The sequence below is a fragment of the Poecilia latipinna genome, unplaced genomic scaffold, assembly GCF_001443285.1.
Source record: "Poecilia latipinna isolate Pla-1442-1.1 unplaced genomic scaffold, P_latipinna-1.0 Scaffold1623, whole genome shotgun sequence".
Classification (NCBI taxonomy): Eukaryota; Metazoa; Chordata; class Actinopteri; order Cyprinodontiformes; family Poeciliidae; genus Poecilia; species Poecilia latipinna.
The window spans coordinates 140,669-159,872 of record NW_015114239.1 but is presented as its reverse complement, the minus strand read 5'-3'; the positions used below and the strand labels follow the sequence as shown (position 1 = coordinate 159,872).

Sequence of the window (19,204 nt, the reverse complement as noted above, 5' to 3'; positions counted from 1 at the left end):
CTCTTTAGTAAAAGTCATTGGATAGATGTAGTCCTTTAGCTATGGACAATGCAAATACTGTGGTTTTTAAATGCTAATTCTTTGTGTTGCAACATTGCAACATTTTTCATTGTAAGAAAATGTTAATTTGTCTGCAATAATTTTAACGTAAGCAAAAATGCAAAAGCCTAGCTGTAGAAAATGATATATATGATTTCAGTGTGTAGCATTGTGATATATAGCTGTCCTGGATGAAAACTGTTCCAAGAGGTTGAAATCATAATGTCATTGAGTTGCAATTGCAATAATATAATTAATTGGCCTAAACTGGAATAAATGTAAATCTGATTTTGTTGGAATCAACTGTAATTGGCTTGAACTGGAAACAATTCAGCATTTTTTCAACCTGAATCTGATTGAGTATGAATTTGCCTGAACCAGAATGCAGACTTTATTTGAATCTGATTGTGTCGGCCCAAACTAGGTACAGAGTGGTTATAGTTAGGGTTTTCTAAAATCAACTGATATGTTCCATTATATTGTTCCTGCTGTTTAAAGTCTCTTCAAAAATGGTAAAAGAGGTATTTTCTTTTTACTGGAGAACAAAGTGACACAGCACCTCCCTTTATACACCTGCTGATGTGAACTTTTGGGTTGCCTTGCTGAAAAAAAGTCTCCAGGGCTTATAAAAAGATAAATTTGCTGACTTAAAAAAGATGTGTCGTGGTGAAAACAATGGACAAAATGTATGTGTTTTCTCAGATTCCCTCCTACCTGTGGATTAGGCCTTAGTACTGTTGCCTCTTGCATCCAGACAGTGTACTCCACCATAATGTAAGGTTGTTTGTATTGGTTTTCTGTTTTGTGAGAAAGCACAACAGGTTCAAGGTGTTGACTTGACCTCCAATTCCCCCCACATCTCAATCCAATCAAAGCCTCTGTGGGATGTACCGGGTAATCAAATCCGTTCCATCGAGGTGCAATACAACTCGCAAGATTTAAAAGTTGCAGCACACCTCAAAATGTCAATGGGTCACAGCTGTTTCAGCAGCATATTTATGCAGGTAGCCTAGTCATGATATCTACCCTGATGGTGTTTTTCCCGGTATCCTCCTTTAACTTCAGGTGTCGACCAGAAGGTAAGAGTGTTTTCCCTTCAGCTGACAGCTTTACTTTATCAGCCTACACCTCCAGTACACGAGTTCTGTCAGAAACCATTTGGGTCTGCCAGTTTGTCCTGCTGATGGGATTATCTGCAGACGCAGAGCCGAGCACGTTGCACTGCTTCGTGCCAGTCCAACTGCCCGGTCCAACCGCCGGTAGTCCGCAGACGGAGAGGGCGGGGTTAGGAGTGGGGGCTGCAACCAGAGGATGTGACGTTCTGGTTGGAGAGAAGATTGGGAGATTGTCCCGTATCCGATAAACTGCGGCCGTTGCCGTTGATGTTTGACGGTGGGGGATTATCGCTAGCAAGCGGGATGGCCGAGTGAGTGGACGCCGGGGCGGCGACGCAACAAGAATCACAAGAATGGAGGCAACTCTCGTATTGGCCGCTATCATTTTCACGCTGCTCGCCATGGTGGTCGCGACGTCGCTGCTCAAAGGCTCGTCACCCGCGGCGGACTTCGCGAATGCGCGAAGTTACTTCGGCCAGAGAGGAGACGGAGGATCAGCGGCGTCCGAGGCGAAGCTGAACGGCCATGTAGCCGGGCAGGGGAGGAAGACGGAAGCCGACAACTGGAGTGAGATCAGTGGGAGCTCACACGACCACTGGGATGTAGTGAAATCTGTGAGTAGGTCTGGCATGCTGCAGGAAAGTGTTTTGTTTGCTTTAGTGTTTTGCGTAATTCCCCCTTAATCTGTTTTAAGTACTCAGATAGTGTCTGGATGTACAACAGCCCGGAGGAGCTCTAGATCCACAAATAAAGGTTAACTAAAGCGCAATGTATAGATGCAACTTACTACATTAGAATATTATTGAATAGATGTTTCTTTTTGTGAATAAATTTGGAATATTTAGTTTACACACACAGTGTAGTATTGGGCCAGACTTTAGAAAGGGCTTACAGAGTAATTAACCTATATATATACATTTTTATTTTTAACAATATAAACAATATTGACATTTTTGAAAATTATGAAGTTATAGTAATTTTTGGCAAACAATTTACCATGCACCAATTCATGTATAAGACTACCTGTTAATTTATTGTAATTTGCATTAGAATATTTTTTTTGTAATGGAAAGGACACCCAAACTGGCTCCCTAAGTCCACAGATTTGTGGACCACAAAGATGTGTGAATGAAGATGGGTGATGTAACACTATGGTAGGAGACTAAGCTAAAACAAAAATGATAAAGAAGTAATTTTTTTTTATATTTTATGGGAAGTTGTGTGGAAGAAAAAGCTGTGTGAGAGGAATATGAAGCAAAGTCCATTCAAGAGTATTGAGGAGATTTACTAGGTGTGAACTGCAGCTGAAGTCGGGGATTCAAGAGCCACCACACAGATGTATCCAGGTCATGTTCTGCAACTGTCAAGAGTTTTTGTGTCAAGCGAACCAGGGAAGTCGTCAAAGCATCTTGGCTGTTCTAATTGTTGCTCAGTGGACTAAAATCCTCTGTTTACTGCATCATTTGGACATCAAGATGCCAGAGACCGGAGGAAGAGTGGAGAGTTAAGTTGCTTGAGGTCCAGTGTGAAGCTTCCACAGTCTGTGATGAGTTACAGAACCATTTCATCTGTTGGTGTTGGTCCACTGTGTTTTATCAGGACCAAAGTCGGTGCCTCTGTCGTTTCCTCTGCTGGCAAGCTTTATGAAGATGCTGATTTTGTCCCTAACTTGAACTCCTTAGATAATCTGTTGAGAGGGATGATAGGCACCAGAGCCACCAATGCAGACAAGCTGAAGATTGCTATAAAATCAACCTGGCTCTTTAGCACATCAGAAGACTCTTAAAGCCTCCATGCTGCTTCACTGCGAAGATGCATTCATTCATCCAAAAGAAGCCCTGACCAAGTACTGAGTGGATATACAGTATAGACGCACTTTTCAGAAGGGTAACATGTTTTTATTAATGTACAAATATTAATAGAATACTTAACATTGATAAATACATGAACTGAATTTATGTAGTGTTTTCTAGTTGTGCTAGTCAAAGTGCTCTACACTAAAACTGCATTCAGTCAGTCCCAGTCATACGCTCATGTGCGACAGGGAAGGAAGCTGGATCTGAACAAACCACAATCGTGATTACTTCTATAATATTGGTTTAGATATTTTTTTATAATCCACAGCATCCAGAGGAACTACATGGAAAACATTTTTATTTTAAATATTTTATGCAACAAAAAACAGTTCCAAGCATCTCAGATTAAAAATTGTTGGTTTTATTTCATAAAAACAAATGACTGATATGGATGTAAGGAACAGACAGTATTCAACCTGGAAGTTGTGAAGAGAACTGTGCAACAGGACAGTACAATAGAAAGGGAACATATCTGTCAGACTTATAGACCGATGTATTTTGTTTAGTTTTGTCTTTATTTAGAAAGGTAACACCTGTGGGTATACCTCAGCTTCCACAGAGGCCGTCTCTGATTTGTGCTTACCATTCATAAATAGCCACAAAATGCCACGTGAAACTCGGTGAAACAACTTGCATACTTTAAGAACCTTTGCAAACTTAGCCACCTGGATCAGACGCAAAGAACAAGCAGAAAAAGTCACTATCTGATGAATTTAAGAGGTAGGTCATTTCTGACGTAATAATTCTCTGACAGGAGCAGGGACACCCGCACTTTCACGCAGAAGGCGGTGCAGCAGTCGAGTCCTCTTCCTCCACATCGAGCCTTTCTGTCCCCAGTTTAGAGGTAGACTCGTCGTCCGAGGTCTCGTCAGCGATGGGCCGCAGGTCTTTCATTGGGCTCTCTGATACGGAGCTCCTAAAGTGTGCTTTCTCTTATCCCCAGACTGAAGGAGCCACAGAGAGCCCAGGGGACAACGGTAAGCATTTTCACCTGAAATTCTTGCTACATTCTCATTTTAATGTTACCAAACAGGTAGGCAGGATTTATTTCCGTTTCATCAGCATGCACTCTTGTTTTCTGCTTGAACAGCGAAAGTGGAATCGGATGCAAATAATTCCTTGAAGTATGTTCCTGGAAAGGCACGATCGCACCATTTAGAGGTGATGATGTCCAAAGAAGAGCTGGCAGAGGAGCAGAGGTTAGTGAAAAACTTTTAGAAGAATATACACTTTTCTTATATGACCCATGATGCTTTGTGGATAAACAGCCTAATTACATGTAAACCAGAGATCTGCAGTTCCAGTCCTCAAGTCCCATTGTCCTGCAACTTTTGGATTCATTCCTGCGCCAATACATCTGAATCAAATAAATAGTAAATGAGCAGATTAAAGGTGTAATGTAGACTTTTCATTCTGTAATGTTGGATCTGGGATGCTACCAAAAGTAGCAGGACAGTGGCACTCGAGGACTGGCGCTGCATACCGAGCAAATTCAAATAAGACATGTGGGAACCTGAACTTCTAAAACTTAAACAGGATAATGTAATCACAACTGTGCGTTTATCTTTGAAAGACTGAGCTGAAGAAAAGGCTTTCTGTTATGGACATTAGCATCTAAGCATACTCTCATTTTTAGCAGCTTCTCCAACTTTGTTAATATAAATCAGATGCTTAAAACTCCTGTGGCGCATCAGAGCTTTTTCTGACACGGTCATGAAGTTTGTCGTGTTTTCTTTAATGAGGATGGGCATATTTTTATTCGCCTCACACTGGTGTTGTGCTCTGGTGTCATCGTCTGGAGAGACCCATAGTCTGGCTCTTTGAGTTTGCGACACCATATTGGTCTTTTCAGTCATGCAGCTGAGGCCGGTGGACCCTCAGGATTGAGAACCATCGTCTATAAGTTATGCATCATAAAATACAAACACTGCTTTACTCTATTTCTACTGAACGTCATAGCTCACATTCTTTTTCGGTCGTTTTCAGAAGGCAATTCTTCTTGGACCAACCACAAAAAATATTCCTCCCTGGACCATTTGTTGACAAAGTGATGGAGGCAAACATGCCAGCTTTAATAGTAACTTCCAATGTAATATTTTCTATCCTTGTTTGTATAATTCCTCATCTGGCCTGGGAACGCCTTGGGCTACCTAAGGAAAACAGAAGATAATGGATGGATAGAAACTGTGAACAAAGTCAAATTGCTAATTATAAAGTTGATTCTGATTCAACACACATCTGTTGTAGCCACAAGTTAACCTATAAGCAGTGGCATAATTTGTGGCTTCAGCCTTGCATAAAGCAGAAAAGTTGAAAAAAAAAAAATAAAATAATTAAATTACAAACTTTTTTACTTGTATAAAACTAATTGCTTTATTGCAATTTGTGCTCTCTCGCCAAAAGTTTCCCCTACAAGCAGTCCTATAGCAACATTTGACAAGATTAAGGTGGATAAAGAGACCAAAAGGTGTGAATATTTTACCCGTCAGATGTTTTCTCTCTGTTGAGTTTTGTACTGATGTGTGTACGACTCGACAGCCCGTCACTAGTTCTGATAACTGATCTGTAAAAAGAGAAAAAAATAATCCCAGTCTAAAACATATCTGTATAAACCCTACTCAAATACACTGAAACCAAACAAAAAGCTAAAAGATGCAATAAAACTTTCCATTAAAAGTCCATATGGTCAGATCTATCATTATCGCCAACATCAGCTCTGCAGCCATCTTCCATTTTGCTGCTTCACGTGTGACTCTGGACGGTGCACGTTTGTCTGGGCTCAGCTTTAGACGGACGAGAGTAAAGGTGAGACTGAGCCTCTGCTAAGCACCATTAGCTGTCTGACGGACAAATAACAGGAGATTTAAAAGAAACAAATCCAAGTGTTAAAGCGCTGCTTGAAGAAAACGCCAAAGTTGTTGGGATTTTTTTCTTTGTCTGAAGCATATCTGCATATCCTGCTCTTATCATTGCAGGAGTAAAAGCGACGCAGACGTTAAGTGTCTGTTAAGCTGAAAAAGGAGCAGATATGTGGTAAAGTATGAGTTATCCTCACCTAGTTGTCCTAAAAGAGTCCCTTTCTGGCCAGTGGGTGAAATCAACTAATTAGCAATTAGCCAATCTTGATCTCAGCAGTGATGTTTACCTCAGCAGCTCTTTATCCTCATGTGGCCATGAAGCGACTGGTGTGACAGTGTTGCTTATCTGATCCCACGTCTTCCTCCTGTTTTCCTCCATTAGAAGTGTGGTCCACAGGTGTGCCTCAGCAGGTGTTGATTGTTTCCCTTGTTGGGGTTTTCTTTGTTCCGCCACAAGAGGGGGTTAGAGTGTCACGACACGTTGGTCTTTTGGAGCTGTCCAGTCAAACGCAGAAGCGTTTAAAAAATAGATTAACATTGGAAAGTTCAGTTTTATTTCAGTAATTCAGAAAATAAATGAAAATTCATTCCAAATAGTGTTATATATTGCAAGTATACTTCTCTTAATTTTGATTAAAATGGTTTATAATGAACCTAAAATGAATTTTCCCCAGAAAATTAATTTGTATGTAAATATTTATATTGGAGAGTTTAGTGGAAGGAAGAACTGTGGTTAAAAAAATAAATAAAAATAGAGTGTTTCGGAAAGAGCTGGAGTCTGTGCTTTAAGAGTCATAACTTGCAGACATATCTAGGACTTTAGCTGAAACTGTTAGATTCCTCAAGTTAAGCCCTTTTGGAAGGAGAAATATTAGAGACATTATGCAAATTCTTAGAATAAAAGTAATTTTTATTGTATATAAACCTCTTTCCACCACAGTTCTACCTTTTACTCAACTTTCTGTTAATACTCAGCACTCTCTGAGCAGCCGGCTTCTTTTTTTTTTTTTGGCTTAAGCTTCTTGTGAAGCTTGTCATTGATAGTCTGCTTGTCCACTAAAAGTGTAGGCTTTAACATTTCTGGATAAAAAACAGTCTTCTTAATTGCATAATATAAAATTTTCTTTATTATTATTATTTTTAAGAAACTGAGTTTTGGGTTTTTATTAATCATGAGCCAGTGCCACAGATTTTCTGGGGCCCCCCTATGGATTACAATAAAATCCCCCTCCCCAAAAAAAAATCAACTGGGCACACGCATTGTTCAACCAGACATAAACTTATACGCATATTTTGTTTTCAAACTCCACTGAAGTTTATTTCACACTTCAGGTTGCAACAAAACACACTACAAACCGTCTTTACAATGAAACACTTTTGTGTAACTGTTTTTTCCATTCATCCATACTCCTTCCCCTGCAATGGCACTTTGTACTTTTTTTAAGTAGTTTGCAAAACCTGAACATTTACTTAAAGTATTTTAATGATATAAACTGAAATCAGGCTTGTCTGCTACTAAATCTGAGTAAATGTTTATCTCTCATTTAGTCAGCTGTAAACTTAATGCATCTCTGAGATTCCAGTGTGTCAATATGAACAGAGTGATTTTCCAAAATCAGCACTCACCTATAGCGGTACTCAAACTTCACTTCAGCAAGTAAAGATAACATTCACAAAATATAACACACATTTAAAACAGCCGAAATATTCTCAAAGTGTTACACGGGACCAAACCCTACATCAAAATCCCTTAGGAATAAAAATCTGAAAAGTGTGGAGTGCTTTTTTATTCAGCAACCCTTGGATTAAGACTTTGGAGAACATCATTTGCTGCAATTACAGCAAATGATGTAATTGCAGCAATTACATCATTTTGTAATTGCTGCAAAAGTACAGACTGAACCCAAGTCTGTTGGGTTCAGTCTGTACTATCTCCAAAGCTGGAGCTTTATGTCCAGTAAACATGTTTTCTTACCCAATCAGTATTGTAATAAGCAATAAATCAATGAATTGCATAAATTAAAACGAGTCTGATAATTTCCATTTGCATGTTGATTTGTTTTTCTTCTATCTCTCTCTACATTAGATGACAAAAGTCTCCATTTTATTTGTTGCTTTAGGTGTTTTGTTTATTTATTTTGGATATTTAAAATGTATTCCAGTTCCGGTGTTAATGTTCATTAGAAATTAAAGTTTATTGAGAGGATGTACTTACATGACTGATATTACTTGAAAATCAAAATCAAAATATAATTGTTTGTCGCAATAATTTCTGGGACAATTTATCGTCCAGCAAAACGTCATAACAGTGGATCTCTGCAGCTCCTCCAGAGCTAAAATGATTCCTCTCTGATTAATGGTCTACCTTTCATTGTAGCAAAGGCTCTGAAAATAGCTGCTTTATTTTGTTTTTTAAGATTGTAATTTAGGTTATTCATTTGTAGTCGCATCTTAAAACCATTTATCACTTTTCTTCTTCATTAAAATGACATAATTCTGTGTTGGTGTGTCACAAAAATCTCAATAAAATAAATGGAGGTTTGTGACTGTAATGCAATAAAATGTGAACGTCCTTTTGCAAGACGCTGTATACCGCAGTAGTACTTGTTTTCTTCAAATATAGATTCTGTTATTTTTTTCTGCATTTGGAGCACTACGCCTAAATTTTCCAGACCAGATACAAAGAAATCCTTGTGCAGGATCTCCTGTTTATTAGAAATTGCATTTATTACGTACCTGGAGAAGACTTTCTGAACATTTTACTCTGTGTCTGTTCCCCCAGGGTGCAACGGGAGCAGCTGGCCGCCATTTTCCAGCTGCTGAAAGACAACAAGGAGACATTCGGGAACATGTCTGAAGGAGACTTGGAGGAGCAGCTCAGACTCTACTCCATCTGAGACTCCTCCGCAACCTGATCTGCTCCAAAGACTTATTCAGGACTCCAAATATGTCATTTAATTTCCCTGAAGTATTCAACACGGCTGTCCGTTCCAACAACTGCTTATTGTTTTTAACTTGTATTAAACACACTCGCACGCCTGCACCGATCAGATAATTATGAAAAACACAATGGAGCATTGTTTCTATTAGTTCTATGAGTTTAACTTTCAAACTGTTGCATAATAAACCAGAACGTTGTATAAATTTGTGTGTGCCTATTCAGTTTCAGTCCAAGCTGTTTCTAGGAAAACTGCTGCTGTTGATTTCCTCTTTATTTAATGAAATTCCTGCCTTTGTTGCTTCTGCCACACTTGTTGGGCAGGTCTAAAAATATTTGAATATGAATTCAATTCTAAGAAAACGCTTCTGTTTTTGTGAAGCAGACCAGCCGAGGCAGAATATTTAGCAGCTCAGTTTCCTGCTACAGTGTGGCGTGCCATGTCAAAACTAATCCATTAGTAATTATCGCTTACAGAGCACAACCCTTTAAAAGAAAACTAATAAACTTGTGAACAAATATGTCAGAAAGAAATGATAAAACGGTTTTATTCAACTACTTACAGGGCATGCAGCTAAAGTAAATAATTTTCCATTCTTGAACTGGTCATTGGCATCAATGTATCCCAAATGTTCAAAAGGTTTAAAGACACAGAAATATTAATTAGATCCCACAGGGAGAGCAGAAGTGAACAGTCTGAATGGAGAATAGTGTCTCCGGTTGCTAGTTACCCACCTGTTACTGTGCAGTGCCGGTCAGCTGGCTGAAAGATCAACACTTATTTAGAACAGAATTGCTTCTATCTTCAAAGATTGATGGAGGAAACTTAAGCGAGCCTAACCCCAAGTCTGCAAGAATAAAAGGGTCTGAAAGATTTCTGGTGTCAAAACACGAGTGCCAAGAGTGTAGGCCGCTTTGCTAGGATCATATCTGTAAAGCAGCAGACTGCAGGCTGGCTACCAGAGCAGATAGCCTGACTAACTAATCCCCTATAAAATCAGTTTAGAGTAGTTGAGCTCAGTCTTTGAGAAATTCCCTTCCTGCCTCTTTGGTAAAGACGATCTATGCTGGATGATTATATTGCTTAAAATCATCATTACTTCTTAATTTCACCACATTATATAGCAACATTGCAACATCTAAGTCTTTTTTATGTTTCATAGTCTCATGACAGAAGCATGATTTATACAGTAACTCTGATCTACCAAACCTGATCCAGAAATGTTTATTATACAAAAGACAGACATGTTAGAGAATTATAACCACATGATTTATAAACCTTCAGATGAGGTAACGCAGTTCAGTCCTCCTCAGATGTTATAATTCAGAAAAGATGAAATACTTTGATTGATCAATACACCTCTATATTGATTATTTGTGTATAATTTAGCACCACGTTTGACTTGAACTTATTGGCATATATTTAACTTATATTATTCAGCCATTTATCACTGAATTTGTGAAAATATGTTTGCCTCTATGAATAATTTAAACCTTTTAAGAATTAAAGTGGAATATTAAATAATTATTCCACCCCTGAAGGGGAAAAGTTCAACTGAATACATGTAGTTTAAGTCTATAATTTAAGACATTTAAGCCTACATCTGGATGCAGCTGTTGTAAAACATGCTGTGATCAGCCTAACATGTTTCAGATACAAAATTAATGAGATTAATCATTTAAAACTTACTGGAAAACTACTGTGTTGCAAGTCTTATTATTCACTTATTATTTATTTCCATCCAGGAGGACTGAGTCTGAACTATTTTGCAAAGAAGAAGAAAAACATATCAATCAGTCTGTAGATGTGCAAATATAGATATAGACCCCAAATGACTGGTGGTTTTATAAATTATTGATGCCAAGGTTCCAGATGTATGTGCACAGAAGCTTTACATTGTATGCTCATATAAAATCCCTATGAAATGCAATAACATTTGTTGTTTGTAACATAGCAAAATGCAAAAGGACTTGATGCATAATTGGTATTATAATAATGCTTCTCCATAGTTCAAACCCTTGGATTTACATGATGTAATGTTTTGTTTGTCCAGAACATTTCTTTGCTCCTGGACAACAAATTCAAATATTTGCCTGTTCAATGCAGACAGAGTGTCATTTGATTTCTCACATTTTACTGTCTTATAAATATGAACACACCCCACCTGTCCACACATAGCAGGTGGACATGCAAAGCTGACCTGTCAATGAACAGATAAGCTTCTTTTTTCTGCTTTTCAGTCGTCCACACACTCCAAAGCTGTGTGTGAGCTCTGTGTATGTTTTTGGTGTTGCTGCTCTTTTCTCAGAAAACAGGTGCAGGACCTGTTCTGTCACTTCTGTTCCCACACATCATATCAGTTGCTTCAGGTCATCTCCGTAGGTTTTAATAAATTCCCCGCCCGGTGCCTGATACTACTTTACTTATCTGGCTCGCCTACAAAGGTGTGACTGAGGGCTCTCTTTTAAACGCAGGTGGCTTTTCATGGGAAACGTATTTTCTGAAAAGCAAAACCACTTCAGGATGCAAAAAAATTTTTTTTCCTTGGTGGTGGTGATGGCAGTGAGCTTTTTTCTTTTTATTCTTTCTTGGGAAAATTATAAAGGAGAATCAAAGTAAGTTTCTCCACTAGATTCCTCTGATGCCTTTTAACTATTTATTCAAATTACTTCCTCTCACCATTCTCTTTCTCTCTTTTTCTTAAAGTTGGAAAGTCTTCTCAAGAAAAGTACTACCTAGAGGTGAAGATACATTGATTCATGCTGTGCAAAGGATAAGAAAGCTGAGTCTGTTATCAGGTTTGCCAACAAAGATTGAGAGGAAAACCAATAAAAGCAACATTTACTCCCTAGGAAACGTTAAAACTCAAAGCAGAGGTCCTGAGAGCCCTGTCCCCATCATGAATTTAAGTTCCTTCAAAAAACTTCCTCAGTGGAGTTTTGAGGATATATACAATCTGGATGCTCCACTAATACCAACAGTGAGTATTTTTGTGGGATTGAACAGGAACCTCATGAGTTAACATTGGGGAGAATAGTGATCTGCTGCTGGCTGTGTCTTTATATGTTTGCTTTTCGGGTTAATCCGTTCCCTGTTTGCTTTTCACTTTGCAAGCGTTTCCAGTAGCTGATTAAGCTGCTGACTCCTGAGCTGTCTCTGTGTTGGGACTTAAAATCAAATTCTCATTTGATTTTAAGTACCAACTCCAAGTAAGTACCAAGTAAAGAGTTATCTTTAAATGTAGCTCTTTGTTTTGCATACTCAGACTTGTCCGCAGTCTCTGCGTAACTCAAAGGACGAGGACTTCCAGAAAGTTTTCCTTCCCAACATTTGCATGTTTCTGCACAAAGACAACTTCAACATCAGAGAGTGGAACCGGCTCTCGCACTTCAACGATCCTTTTGGTTTTATGGGATTGAAATATAGTGGTAGGTGGCTTTTTTTTTTTTTCATGTACATCCTTCAGGCATTTTTTTTACACTTTGTGAGTACCTGATTGGACCCCTTTCTGTCTTCAGAACCGTTTTAAGTCTTCCTGGTAAATATTCAACAAGCTGTAAAACATTTGCAGGAGAATTTGACACAGTTGTTGCAGATTTACTGGTTGCAGATCCATTATGTAAATCAGGAGTCTGCAGCCTGCAGGTCTTTGGACCGTGCAGTAAGTTTGGCTGAAAAATAAAAGAACCAGCTCATGTTTTAGATGCAGGTTCTTAACAGTTTTTTTCCTGCACTATTTGCACTGAATTTCCACAAAGAATGATACTAAAAGAACCAGCAATATCTTTTTAAATCTTATTCTTGTCATTTTTCATCCCACAGATGAAAAATGTTCTTCTTGCAACATTTTATGTTTATTTTTACTTTAAATCTTAAAAAATAGAGGTCAAATTTTGTTTGTTTGTTTAAAAATTATAATGAATTATAATTCAGTTTTCTAAATGGCACTATTCCTCTTCCTTAAATGTTTCTCAAACCATTATCCCTTCAGAATTTAAAATTAGTAGATATTTATGTAAATTTATTAGATGTTTGAAGAATGAAAATATTGTGACATTTTAACTTTTTTTTTTTTTTTTGGCCAAACCTCTCACTAGATGATAAAGGTGGCAGACCCCTGATCTTTGCTAAAATCTGGAAACTGTGGAGATTATTAGAGAATCATTAATTAATGTCAAGTTCAAGAAACCTGAGCTTTAATATGTTGCATTCAGCTGCTCTTCCCAGTTCTGATGCTTGGTTTGAGCTTTCTTAAGGTCATCTTCATCAAATCCACATGCCCAAATGCTCTGAGTTGCTGACATGTGACTGGCTGATTCACCTTTTGGGTTACAAGTGAAAGATCATTCAGATATTGCAAAACACAATGCTGTAATTTTCTTCATTTTTGTTTTATCTTTTATTATCTTGCTTAATCTGAGCTTTGGCTCCGTTTATCTACTCCTGAGAAGATTAATGAACGCCCTAAATTATGGGAATTGGAAATATTCTTTCTCGTTGTGGAAATCATGGATTGTTAATTAGACTAATCACCTTATTATTGTTATCAGGTTGATGTACCTGCAGTAGCTTTTCTGAGGTATATCCGACAAACAGCATAAATTTGAGATCAAAGTGATTAAAATAAAAAAAAAAATAAAGTAATAATTCTGAGCAACAAAAAAATTAAATTGAGCGTTTTTAGGGAAAAAAAAAGTCTGAATTTGTAAAATAGAAAGTCTAAATTATATGATTAAAATCTTAATTCTGATTTTGAAAAGTCATATTTTTGACATGGAAAGTGAACATGGATTAACGTCACAATTCTGAGAAAGAGTCAGACTTTTTCCTCTTCCGTAAATGTATTTCGATTCACTACAGCCCAGAATTTAAAACAGGTGGGTTTTCCATGAATCACTTTTGCATATTATTCCATTTTGAAAGGTAGAAAATAAAACAGTGAAAGACTTTTGTTCTCACTTCTGCTTTTTGTAAACGGCTTATACTCACAACCAAGAAGTTGGAACACAGGAAATTTAGCAGCAATAAATTAAGTGACGTAATTCTACAAAGTTAATAAGTGCTTCAAACATGTGACCCTTTGTAGGCTCAGCTGGAGCAAATCAACCAGCTGTAACCATCCTTGGTAAATGTTTGCTTGCAGATGTAAAGCCTGTAGTGAAGCTGATCCCAAAGCCCAAAGAGCCGCTGCTCCTCCCAAAGCCAGGCGGGGACGGCTGCGTCCACTGCGCCGTGGTGGGAACGGGCGGCATCCTGAACGGCTCGAAGATGGGCACCGAGATTGATGCTCACGACTATGTGTTTCGGTAGGAAAACAAACCATTTGGTGGAGTCTTCTTTGGAGTCATTTTTAAAAAGCAACCACAAAATACCAAAGGATTTGATGGATTATAGTAGAAAGACAAAGCAGGAATGTTTGCACCTGGTGTGTGATTTACACTGTCCAAACTGTAAAATGTGTGACCAATAAAAAATAGATTTTGCTGTCTTAAAATCATTACATCCGTCTAATTTAGTCAACATTAATTATGCTGACAGCATTTCAGTATCAAGGAACATTTACAAATATAATACTGTCTCTTCTACGTTTATTTCATTTTATTTAATCAGCAATAAAACATAAAACAATGTTTTATGTCTTGTTCATAGGACCTTTAACTGAATGCTTCCTTTATATGGAAGCCCTGAAGGGTAAGAAAGAAAACAAATTATTTTGAGAGAAGCTTTTTTTAAGACCCATTTTCTAAAGCTGACTAAATTTTATTTTTATCTTGGCTTTAAAAGAAATGTCCAAGTAAGAAACAATATAGGTTAATATATTTTAAAGTTTGTTTTTTTTCTCTCTCTTTGTGGAATATTTTGCCATTCAGGGCTTCCATACCTGTAAAATATTAGGGGATAGAAAGTTATACTTTACTGTGCTACTAAAGAAATTTATCTGGAGCTACAGCCTCTGCATAACATGTGTAAAAGTTCTGCATTATGTTAATTAAATATTCAAACAGAAACGCTAAAAGGTTTAATTTGATTTCATATGCAGTGTAGACTAAAAATATGAGTTGTGGTAAATACATAGATACATCTAGAAGTGTTTTGTCATTTTTGTTTTCACTTGAACAATTTTTTTTAGATGGTTTCAATTACAAATTACAGTAACATTGATAATTCCTATTTGCATAAAAAATGTTGAAGCTGTGTTTCATTTGTGCGACAGGATGAATGGTGCGGTGATCAACGGCTACGAGGAAGACGTAGGAACAAAAACGTCGGTTTATGTTCACACCGCTCATTCAATCACAGCATCCCTTGAATTTTTTAAGGAGTACGGATACAAATCTGCCCCGCATGACGAAGTATTAAAATGACACAGAAACCATCATAACAGGTAGATTAGAAACACTTTTCTCACAGTGTTTCTTCCTTACAGGGAATAAAGTATGTCCTGATTCCTGAGGGTTTGAGGGATTTCCAGTGGCTGCAGGGTCTTCTCAAAGGAGAGAAAGTTTCCTCCGGTGAATACCAAGATCAAGAGTGAGTGCAGTTTGTGTGCTTAATGTTGAGGTTTATTATTTCTATACTTGTCACAATCTAATTTTAGTAGAAATGGAACAAGGGATTTTTATGATCACATCTCTTCTTCAACAACATGTACAGCTCTGTACAAAATTAAGACGACCACTTACAATGATCAGTTTCTCTGATTTTCCTTTTTATAGGTATATGTTTGAGGAAAATGAACATTGTTCTTTTATTCTATAAACTACTGACAACATGTCTCAATCCAAGCAAAAATGTAGTATTTATTAGCAGAAAATGAGAAACTGTCAAAATAACAAAAAAGACACAGAGCTTTCAGACCTCAAATAATGCAAAGAAATTCATTCATATTCATTTAGAAACAACAATAATAATGTTTTAACTCAGGAAGAGTTCAGAAATTAATATTTGGTGGAATAACCAGGAGGTTTTCAATGGGGTTCAGTGCAGTGGACTCTTCATTTTTTCCACAGCTATATTTTCTGGCTTTAAGCTTTAAATTTTGCATCTCTATGGTAATAATTATCTGCAAAATTGCTCCTAAAATCATATATGATTAAAACTCAGAAAGGATTGATAGTTCCGGGAGGATTATGATCCCAAACACACATCAGAACTGATTGTGGAACGGTTAAAGCAAACACTGAGCTGGTGGATTTATGCTGAAAGTCTAAACTGTGTAAGCCCCAAAGAGAATATTAGGAGGAATATGTGGAGTCGTTTATGGTTTTGCTGTCTTTGTGAGCAAACATTTTGACAGAGTTCATCTTCTTCTTCCAAAATAACCAATGCCTGTCTTTCTCCCTCCAGACCCAGGGCTTATTACTCAGGACAGTTCAGTGAGGATCGCTTCTACGTTCTGCACCAGGACTTCCTGCGATACGTTCGAAACAGGTCAGTGTTTGAACCAAGGTCCGATACTATCCTGCTAAAAATCTGTGTTAAAAGCTGTTTGAATGCTGTTGGTTCTTTTTACCTCTAAACAAGTCCACTTTCAGTCAAATTAAATCAGTAAATACAGTATTTTCCAGACTAGAGAGTGCACCTTACTATATAAGCCGCACCTATAACGTTAAAAAAGCTGCATCATATGAACTTCTTCGTGTGGTTTCCATGATGAGGGGGTTTGAGTTTGGAAACATTTCTCCGTCATGCCTGCTGCTAGCATGCGCTTTTTCTAAAATTAGCACTTTCTTCTTTGATTTACAATTTTGACTTCCAACGATTCACTTCCTGCTAAAGAGCCCCCTGGCGGTTGAAGAAAAATCCACAGAAAAGCCGCACCGCGCTATGAGCTGCATGGTTCAAAGCGTGGGGGAAAAGTAGACGTATTGTCCGAAAAATATGGTAATTCTGAATTATGACGAAGGATCAAAAAGAAGAAAAAACTATTTCACCGTTTTAAAGGAGGACACATTTCAATGAACAACAGCTGTAATTAGATAAATTAGATCTGAATAACATGTAACTGACTTTGAATCTATGTTGTTGGATTAAATCAACTTTAGTCATTCTCTTTTGGAAAGTGACACTTGTATTGTGAATTGGTTTCATATAATAATTAATTGCATAGATTACGCATCCCATCAGGCTAACATTTTCACTGCCAACAGGTATCTAAGTTCAAATGACCTTAGTGGAGATTACTGGGCAATTGTCCGACCAACCAACGGGGCGTTTACTCTCTTTGTGGCTCTGCACACATGCGACACGGTAAGTTGGTCATAAGTAAGGAATATTTAAACTGTATATTTTGTGCAATGCTTTTTGTCTTTATGTTTTTGTCATTCTTAGTATGTAATAGTGATGGTTTAGGTTAACTTTCATTTGAAATTCAGTTTTTATTTTTGAAAAGCTCACTTCCTGTTTAAGCCGCAGCCTTCAGAAAGACTGAAGAAACGTGGATCAATGCAGCTTTTGACCGAGACTGTGTCGTTTTATTGAAAAGAAGAAAAGTTCATTGTGACAAGTGATTCTGAATCTTCAGTTTTGGATTTTTTTCTTTTTTTCTTAAAGATTTCTTAGTTAACTAACAGTATTTCCAAATCAACAAACCTGATTATAATTTGTTGGACTCTACGTTAAGTTAATCTCTTTCTTATGCTCTAAAAGTGTATCAAAATCCAAAATAAGCAGTTTTTTTTTGTTTTGTTTTGTTGGGGGTTTTTTTTTGCTTAAAACTAATACTATGTATTATCTTTGCTCTCCACAGGTGAGTGCATATGGATTTATGACAGAAGACTACAGTAAATACTCAAACTATTATGCGGAGAAGCTTTTGAGCGAAGTAACTTTCTACATCAACCACGATCTCATTCTGGAGAAGAATCTGTGGAAAAGCTTTCATGACAAAAAAATACTGAAGCTGTATCAAAGAACTGGGTCAGAAAAGCAAACGGATTCCTGATTCAGTGTCAGGAGTCAAGAAGACCTGAAAAAATATGACGGTTTATTATTTTTACTACTGTACTTTAACCCTAAGCTTATTTAAATGAGCTCTGTGTACACAAGTGGGAGAAAGACTTGTGTAAATATTTGTTGTAAAATAATGTCCTACATGTGGACTGTATTGAGGCATATCAGGTGCTGAAATGAAGAATATTTGTACATTTATTTATAGATATATTATTGTTTTTGTAGTAATAATCTGCATTTTGCGTTGGTGACATATCTTTGCAATGTGGTAGCTGTAGCAATGTTTTAGTTTTAAAAAAGCACTCTAACAGATTAACACCGTCAAGAAAACAAACATTTTTAAAATAAATACATAAAACCAAAAATAATTTTAATGAACTTTTGTTTATCTATGTAGCTTGTAATTAGCAGGGGAAACTTAGAACTACATTTTGTGGAAGAAAACGGCTAATATACTGTGAATAGTGTGACATCAGTGTTGATTGTATGTTATTATATTTTTCTGTTTGTTTTTATTTGTTAATCACTTTTGAAATAAACTAATACAGTAAACTAAATAAACCTGTTCCATTTCTTTCTAGGGAACAACTTCTTGTAGGGTCGGATTTAGTTATTGTATTAATTATTTAATTATATGCTTAGTTACAAGAAGACTGGCACATATTTAAAAACATATAATAAACATATATTATAATACACAGCTCATTCATTACATGCTTCTATATTTAAGAGGTTTCAGTATAAAAGTGATGGTCTATAATGCTGCTGCCATTAACTAAATAAATAAATAAAAAGCTGAACTTTTAACATAATGAACAGATTTCTGCTCACCAAATGTATTGATTAATACTTTAAATTAGTTTTATTGTTTTTTTTTTACATTGGTTAGTGCTTTTGTTGTAATTCTGCAGCACTTTGACATTTATATGTAAAGTGAAATATTGCATTATTTGTTTCTGACTGAATTTCATTATTTTAATGCTCCTTTCATGTTGTTTGCTGGATTCTTGGGTATTTCAAGACATAACTTTGAATTTTTAAATAATATACAAAAAACGTCCAATTAACAGAAATCTCACGCCACCTATCCTACGTTGAAGACCTCTACATGTCAGGTAATGAAAGCCTTTTCAACGCCTCAGACGCGCTAAGCAGGAAGCTGATGCTCATCTTTTAAATTTAAACTCAGGATTTTGTTGTTATCCAACTTTGCACAACAAAATTCCGCGTGGTAACAATTTTAATAAAAACAAATCACTAAATTATGTTAAAATACAGAAAATCAGTCGCAATAAATACACCAGCAGCATTTCCAGAGTTTATTTCTGCTTCGCACTGCACATGTTGATGTTGAACACACAGCACCACCTTGTGGTTAAACTGCGCAAGATCCTTGCTCTCCACCAATATGGCTGTTCTCTCGGTTTACTCGGGTCATTCAAGCT

The 19,204-nt window shown here is 37.0% G+C and overlaps 2 protein-coding genes and 1 long non-coding RNA gene across 6 annotated transcripts; 2 read left to right on the top strand and 1 right to left on the bottom strand.

Moving 5' to 3' along the window:
* Positions 1-1,139: 1,139 nt before the first annotated feature.
* Positions 1,140-9,118, top strand: mxra7 (matrix-remodelling associated 7). 4 transcript variants are annotated; one of them, XM_015059371.1, is made up of 5 exons: positions 1,140-1,768; positions 3,765-3,987; positions 4,101-4,209; positions 5,986-6,043; positions 8,651-8,738. In XM_015059371.1, exons 1-4 carry the CDS (start codon positions 1,508-1,510, stop codon positions 6,023-6,025), a joined length of 633 nt encoding a protein of 210 aa, XP_014914857.1. In that variant the 5' UTR covers positions 1,140-1,507; the 3' UTR covers positions 6,026-6,043; positions 8,651-8,738. The 4 variants fall into 4 exon arrangements, with proteins under 4 accessions (XP_014914857.1, XP_014914856.1, XP_014914858.1 ...); XM_015059372.1 differs by lacking the exon at positions 5,986-6,043 and having other exon boundaries at positions 1,317-1,768; positions 3,765-3,854; positions 3,954-3,987; positions 8,651-9,118; XM_015059370.1 differs by lacking the exon at positions 5,986-6,043 and having other exon boundaries at positions 1,315-1,768; positions 8,651-9,118.
* LOC106964100 (uncharacterized) lies at positions 3,912-6,157 on the bottom strand. Its single transcript, XR_001428325.1, has 2 exons — positions 6,066-6,157; positions 3,912-4,192 (listed from the first exon to the last, which is right to left on the bottom strand). It is a non-coding gene; the product is annotated as an uncharacterized LOC106964100 (long non-coding RNA).
* Positions 9,119-10,679: 1,561 nt separating the features above from the next.
* Positions 10,680-18,312, top strand: LOC106964096 (alpha-N-acetylgalactosaminide alpha-2,6-sialyltransferase 1-like). The gene is made up of 9 exons (XM_015059363.1): positions 10,680-11,422; positions 11,514-11,787; positions 12,073-12,235; positions 13,951-14,113; positions 15,022-15,160; positions 15,235-15,338; positions 16,155-16,238; positions 16,958-17,057; positions 17,557-18,312. Exons 1-9 carry the CDS (start codon positions 11,292-11,294, stop codon positions 17,749-17,751), a joined length of 1,353 nt encoding a protein of 450 aa, XP_014914849.1. The 5' UTR covers positions 10,680-11,291; the 3' UTR covers positions 17,752-18,312.
* The last annotated feature ends 892 nt before the right edge of the window (positions 18,313-19,204 follow it).